The sequence below is a fragment of the Pteropus medius genome, unplaced genomic scaffold (assembly GCF_902729225.1).
Source record: "Pteropus medius unplaced genomic scaffold, Ma_sr-lr_union100, whole genome shotgun sequence".
Classification (NCBI taxonomy): domain Eukaryota; kingdom Metazoa; phylum Chordata; class Mammalia; order Chiroptera; family Pteropodidae; genus Pteropus; species Pteropus medius.
The window spans coordinates 11707966-11714640 of NW_024350924.1; the positions used below are offsets into that span (position 1 = coordinate 11707966).

General features: G+C 52.8%; 1 protein-coding gene across 7 annotated transcripts in view; it reads right to left on the reverse strand.

Moving 5' to 3' along the window:
- Window positions 1–568: 568 nt before the first annotated feature.
- Window positions 569–6675, reverse strand: part of POGZ (pogo transposable element derived with ZNF domain) — a 39888-nt gene continuing 33781 nt past the window's right edge. For 4 of the 7 annotated variants that reach the window (XM_039841613.1, XM_039841610.1, XM_039841614.1 and 1 more), the window contains 7 exons: window positions 6073–6207; window positions 5802–5971; window positions 5516–5656; window positions 5045–5101; window positions 4761–4873; window positions 4475–4499; window positions 2077–4345 (listed from right to left, as the gene is read on the reverse strand). In XM_039841613.1, the coding sequence (XP_039697547.1) occupies window positions 2674–4345; window positions 4475–4499; window positions 4761–4873; window positions 5045–5101; window positions 5516–5656; window positions 5802–5971; window positions 6073–6207 (2313 nt within the window). In that variant the 3' untranslated portion in view covers window positions 2077–2673. Of the gene's footprint in view, window positions 4346–4474; window positions 4500–4760; window positions 4874–5044; window positions 5102–5515; window positions 5657–5801; window positions 5972–6072; window positions 6208–6675 lie in introns of all 7 variants that reach the window. The other 3 variants (XM_039841611.1, XM_039841616.1, XM_039841612.1) reach the window with 3 other exon arrangements.

Sequence of the window (6675 nt, forward strand, 5' to 3'; positions counted from 1 at the left end):
TAGATTCTGATACTTTCCAGCTAACTTTGGCTGCAAATGTGATTTTAGTTAAGACACTTTCAAAGACGTAGTCTCTAGTAGAGCTGTTCTGTATAAGGTTACCCCCAAGCTGGAACTGATGGCCTCAGTCCCTCCCCCAGTCTACCTCCACGTGGAGAATACTAAGTAATTTCAATATTTAACCTAAACGTTTGTCCAAGTCTGCTAATTTCTGTCACTGTCAGAAAACCTCTTGTAAGTTCTGTATATTCGTGAAAAAGTCCTAAGTGTGGCTGTGAATCAAATCGGTTGAAGTATTAGCCAAATTCCATCCCTAGAATGGTGTTAAACTTTAATTTAAAAAATGAACATCCTAGGTAATTCTGATGCATATCCTCGCTAAACCTCTTTTTGAGGTTAGTACAGGCAGCACACCCAGACACTTACCAGACACTTCAGTGGCGTGAGAGCTGAGGGAGAAATCAAAACATCTCTCCGTGATTACAACAAACTAGTATATTTATAGCAGAAGAAAACCATGAGCTTCCAATTGGAATATTCTACACATTCAATCTCAACACAGAAAGTAGTCAATAAATACTTGTTTATTGATTAAACTGAATTATAAAAAACAAAACAAAAAAAAACTTCCTTCTACTACTAAGCCATGCAGGCAGAATCCACAAAGATAACTTCCTGGCCAAACCCCAGCTGACCCACTGTTGGTTCTCTGCTCTTAAAAAAATTACCCATCAAAGTCGTAGTGTGTGCAGAGGCCAGGAGCCCGGCTAGGCTAAGCCCGGGTCTGCTACAGAGACTACCACAGAAGAGTTAGGCCGTTGTACATAGAGTTGACCATGTTCTTGATCTTTCTCAAAGGCAAAGGGTTGAGTTCAAAGTCCGTATTCTGTCAAAATGGCATCAGGAGAAAAGCTGGGGAAGAGAAGCCCAGATGGATCCTCAGTTCAGTTTTCAGATGCCACGGGTCACAAAGCTGGCCAAGCTGTTTATGGGAGGGATCACTCCAGTTCACTATATTATAGTGTTCTGGGGGTTAAAAAACAGACCAAAAAATGAAAAACAAACAAACAAAAAAAAACGAGTGAGGAGAAACAGGTGGTAACAGACATCACACCTGTACCACCAGGCCCATCACATCTTGAGCATCTGCCAGTCTGTGAAAGCCTATTAAAATAGGTTTACCTAGGAAAAAAAAACCACGTTGTTTATAAACCCATATCCCCTCATCTTATTAAATGTTCCACTTATGTACATTCTAAAGATGAACGATTTACAAGCCTGTGCAGCTCACCTCCTTGGCTCACAGGAAGGAGACGCTGCTGAAAGCCTCAGGATGGACAGGAGGATGGTGTAGCTTAGGAAAGGTGGGCTTAGATTTTTGTTCCTTTTCTCTATGTTATAGTACATTTTTGTTTATAACCATGAGTACATATAATTAAAAAAAAAAAACCCTCATGCAAATTGTAGAAAAAATTTTCCTTGAAGCTGGCATTGAAAAATAAAGAGTCGTGTCTTTCTCTGCGCACACCCGTGTGTTTCTTCTGCAGGTCAGATTCTTCTCTAAACATTAAGAGAAATAAGGGAGAGCCACAGGGTAAGCAGGATTTCGACGAGTGGGCTTTTTAAAGTTCTACATTTAACTTCCTGCACAATTAGCTCCTGGCTGTGGGACACGCGCGCAGTCTCCTGAACAGGCACACTGTCCACTTAGCAGGATGAAGTTAAAGCATGGGCTGCCCCTGGGGTCTGCAGGACGGAGACCCCACGCTGGGAATGGCTCCTACCTACCCCGACTCTGTCATCAGCTCAGTACCTCTTGCTTGCTAACGACACGTGTGATCCTTTGTCCCGAGTGATGGGGGTGAGGATGGGGAAGGGGCCAAGGACAGCAAGTGCAAAGGATATTGGTTCTGTCGTGTTTTTGCTGGAGGGAGGATGGTAGGGAAAAAAAAAAATCTATTCATCATTCTGGGTGATTAAAGGTTTCATGCATTTTTAAAGCCACGATTCTGTACCTAGAATTGCTGGAGAAACCAAAGTCTCTGGAGAGGGGGGGGTAAGAAAGGAGAAGGAAGAGAGAGTTCAGTGGGACTTTTTTTTCCATTTTCGTTTTTATATAAAAGTGTTAAGACCACAATGAAAAAAGGTTTTTTTCCATATATATAATAAACCAGTTTGTGAGCTACATGTTTTTGTCTTTCCCGTCTTCGGAAATGCTCTCACATTGACAATGGTTGGATGGCATCAGGCCCCAAGACACTGGCCACACAGTAAAACAAACCAACAAACCCAGATGTGCTATGATACAATTGAGGTAAAAGGGGAAACAAAAAATTGAACATTCGCCCACGAAGGATTTTTTTTTCTTTTCTTGATTTTGTCAGAAAAATACCAAACACAGTGATTTAAATTTAAAAAAAAGTCACAGAAACCTGTTTTTAGCACAAGCGAATGACCAGTGGGCCAGCTCCTTGGCTCAGACGTGCTCGCTGTTGGCTTTCCTAATAATCCACAAATCCACAGGGAAGTGTCAGTCAACATCGGGGGCAGTGGTGGCATAAAATTAAAAAATATAAACCAAATACCCCACTTGGTAGACCCCCTTTCCCTAAATCCCTCTCCCTCCCTCGCACCTTCCCGCCCCTGCTTCACACCCCCGCTGGACCCCAACGCTCAAATCTCCATCAGATCTAGGTCAGCCTCTTCAAAGCCATAGAAGGACTCGGTCTCGCTTTCACCCTCAAAGAGCTGGTGAAGGCTCTCAGGCTCGACTGTCTCTTCAGGAGACGACCTGGGTCGGGGCGTGGAAGCTGAGGGCTCCTCCGACTGTTCCCCACTCAGCTTCAGCTGTTCCTCCAGGGACGCGATCAGCTCCTCCTGCATGTCAGCATTTCTGGTGGGCGAGTTCATGTTGCCATCGGGGCCAGGCAGAACGCTAGCCACGAAGAAAGACCGCTGAACCAGCTCTGGGCAGTCCCCGATGACGGCCAGCACCTCGGCCAGCCAGGCCAGCACCAGCTGCAGCAGGAACGCCGAATCCCACGCAGTGTCGGCCATTTCCCGAGCCCGCTCCTTCCACTTTTTGTGCAGGAAGTTCTTGACCGTTCGTTTGATGCACACGTCCAGTGGCTGGATTTTGGAGCTACAGCCGGCTGGGACGACCGCGGGCAAAGTGCTGGAGGCACTAAGCATAGCCAGCACCTCTTCCGACAAGTGGGTGCGATGGCAGTCCATCACGAGCATGCCCTTGCCGCGCTGGCAAGCGGTGTGCTTCTGCCACACTCGGGTGGACCACAGCTCCATGATCTCGTCATCGCTGTAGCCCGTCTCCTTTGCCTCCAGCAGGATGGAGTCTGGCACGTCGGCGGGCTGATCCACTTGTCCTCGGCAGAACACCAGGGTGGGGAGGACGGTGCCGTCGGCCAGAATGGCCAGCACCACGTCGCACCAGGGTTCCCCCGTGCCCACGGTCTGCAGGGCGTTCTCCTTCCGGTCGTCGCTGCTCAGCACCTCGGCGTCCAGGAACAAGGAGATCTCGTCGACGGCCACGATCATCGACAAGGGCAAGTCCTGCTTGTGAATCTGCCGCTGCACGAACTCGATGAAGAGCCCCGCGTTCTCCGCCACGCCCTTCGGGAGGCTGTGGGCCACCGCGCGGCGCGCGTGGGGGGTCAGGTGGTGCCGCAGCATGAAGCGCACGGCCCACTCGTACGAGATCTTAAACCCCCCCTCCAAGGAACGTCCTATCTTGGTGGCCTTCTGGAACAAGGTCTCCTCGTTCACCGGCAGCTGCTGCTCGCGCTGGGTCAGCACCCACTCGGCCAGCTTCTCTTCCGCCTCCAGGCTCAGGTACTTGCCCTCCAGGTGCTCCCCCTGCGAGGTCTGGAAGCGGCGCAGCCACCGGCGGATGCGCCGCTGCGGGTTCCGGAAGTGCTCGGCGGCCTGCTCCGTGTTGCAGCAGAGCGCGAACAGTACCACGCGCAGCTTCTTCACCGACAGCTGCTCCTTCCTGCCCAGGCCGCCGCTGTTCCCGCCCCCCGAGGCCGTCTCCGGCTCCTGCATGCCCGGGCTCCCCTCCTCCTGGTCGTCGACATTCAGACACTCGGCCCCCTCTGGAGCCGAGGGCGGCAGGGCTATCGGCTGGGGGTGAGTGGGCGTCGGCGGAGGGGTCGCGGTCGACGCCGGTGACGGGAGTGCCTGGGCCGGGGGAGGGGGGAGCTCTTCGGGCTCGGCTGGGGTGGCCCCCGCAGACTTCACAGTGGCCGCTTTGTTAGAGGGGAAGGGAGGAGGAGGGTACAGGTTCTTCGAGCTCCGGTCGTGCACGCGCTCCCGCGCCTGGCCATGCCTGCGGGGTCAGCGTAGGGGAGAAAGCTCGGTCAGGCCAGGCGGCGGAGCAGCAGCAGCAATAACAATAACGTTAAAGACCAAACGTACTGCAAAAGAGAAACTAAACCACGAAGTGGGATTCTGTTACCTTGAATGAGATATCCAAGTGAGTCCTATGGAAAACGAGACAGTAAAAAAATGTTAGCTCGGCGAAGAAACAAGCCTTCCGAAAACAGTTCCTTGAGACTGCAACCAAAAAAGCAAACTACTGCCTCCCCGGGCTCACGCAAACGTCAGGTCAGAACGCACCCAAAGGAGTGGAGTGTGTCAAAGGGCGCCGCGCTAGGCCCGGGAGGCAGGCTCCTGACTTGCTGTCGCCTGTGTCCTCCCCTCTCTTCCTGCCCTCCCAAGCCCCGGCCGGCCGGCCGACTCACCCCGCGGCAGGACGCTGCTGGACCCGTGAGAGGGGTTGAACACCAGATGCTTGGCCATGGCGTCTCCCATGGAGGTGACAAAGGTACAAGAGCTGCAGGCCAGCCTGATTCCACTGCGAAGAGCCCAGGGTGAGTGAGACGGACACAGCAGTGACACCAGAGACACTCAAGCTGAGGCCTAATGGAGTGTCCCTGCTCTCTCTCATACCCACCCCCCTAGACAGTCCAAAGGATCTAATGCAAAACTTGAAACGTTAACAGACCATCAGTAACTGCTTCCTTACCTCACAGAATTTTTAAACAAAGCCAAATACTTGGGGCTCTTCCTTGGAACGTGGTTGCTGAGGAAAACAAAAAGTGGTATGAGGTGCAGGGTTCTGCTGGCTACACGGGAGCCCCCCAGCCACGGACAGTGCCCCAGCACGAGACACCTCCGCAGTCCATCCTGACAGCCCAGGCCAGTCTTCCTAGCGTAGCGGGCGCGGGAACGAGGCATCTACGAGAACGCGCACGGAGCCGGGGTGGGGCCCAGAGGCTGCCTTTCTAGCAGGCTCCCCCATGGCGCTGCTGGTCCTCAGACCGACCTGGCGCAGAAGGTCCCACAAAACCAGAGCACGGACCGTCAAGCCACGTGAACATGGGCTGGCCCCTGAGCCTGCTCAGAGAGACACCAACAGCTCTGAGCGCTGGAGAGAAAACACTGTAAGCGGGAGGTCGCGAAGCGTTCCGGAGAGCCTGAACCCCCAGCCACTCACTTGATCATGTGGTTGGCGTACGCGCGCGAGCAGCAGGTGCTGTAGCGACACAGAGAACAGTGGACGTAGGTCGGGAAGTGATTGGGGAAGTCGGGGATCTCGAAGCTGCACTCCAGACACGTCTGCCGGCCCATGACGCTCCTGCCAAGGAGCAAGGAAGACTCGTTACCGCCTCTGGGTCCCCAAACTATAGGGACTTCGGATGACAGATCCCACTGAAAGGGGCCATGGCACACTGGCATCGGGGAGTGCCCACCCAGCCCCCACTCGCGGGGAGGCCACTGACATCTTCCTGACGGCTCTCTTCTGGACGTTGCGCTGGACGGGGGGGTAAAGGAAGACTGGCAGAGGGTCCGTCGAGGCCAGCGGCCCCGCCTCCTGCAGGCTGCTGGGAGGTGCGTCACCGGAGGAGACAGGTGCGGTTCGCGGCTGACCTCGGGAAGCCCGGATTGTCACCTGTGGGTCAGGGGAAGGGACAATCAGGCGCGCTGCACCTCGGACACCGAGCGTCTTCATTCCTCCTGGACCCGTAACGGCGATGCCGACAAACCCCTCACCTTGGTGCCTGGTTTCAAACCTTCCAGCTGCTTGGGTTTGCGGAAGGTTTTATGGTGCTGAAGCTTGTGTTCGATTTTGTCCTTGGCAAAGAGAAACTGCAGCCGGCACTTGTTGCAGTGATAAACATTCCTCTTCTGAAGGGGGAAAAAAGAGAAAGACTCTCTGAGTCACTCCCAGCGAGTGTTCTTCCCTGAGGAGACAGACCCATGCCAACCCTGCCATTCTTCCCGCCCTTCCGCTGATAATTTAATACACAACAGCAAAACCTAGCACTGAGTTGTCACCTCCCGTTCTCCCAGAGAAAGGCGGCCTACGTCCCCAAACCGTCTCTTCCTGACTTGCTTTAAGAATCTGGACGTGTAGTTTAAGCCCTACTCGTTCCTACTATCTTCCCATGTGGACAGCGCTACTACACGTCTGGACATTGTTATTCCTTATTATTTTCTTAATATGATAAAATGTACGTGGTAAAAAAAAAAAAATCATACTTTTACTCTGTACTTCTTCACACTGTTAAGTTTGTCTTCGACTGAGACCCTTTCCACAGAAACAGCCTGTTACCAGCTGCCATCATGACAGTCTGTGCATATAACCGTGTAACA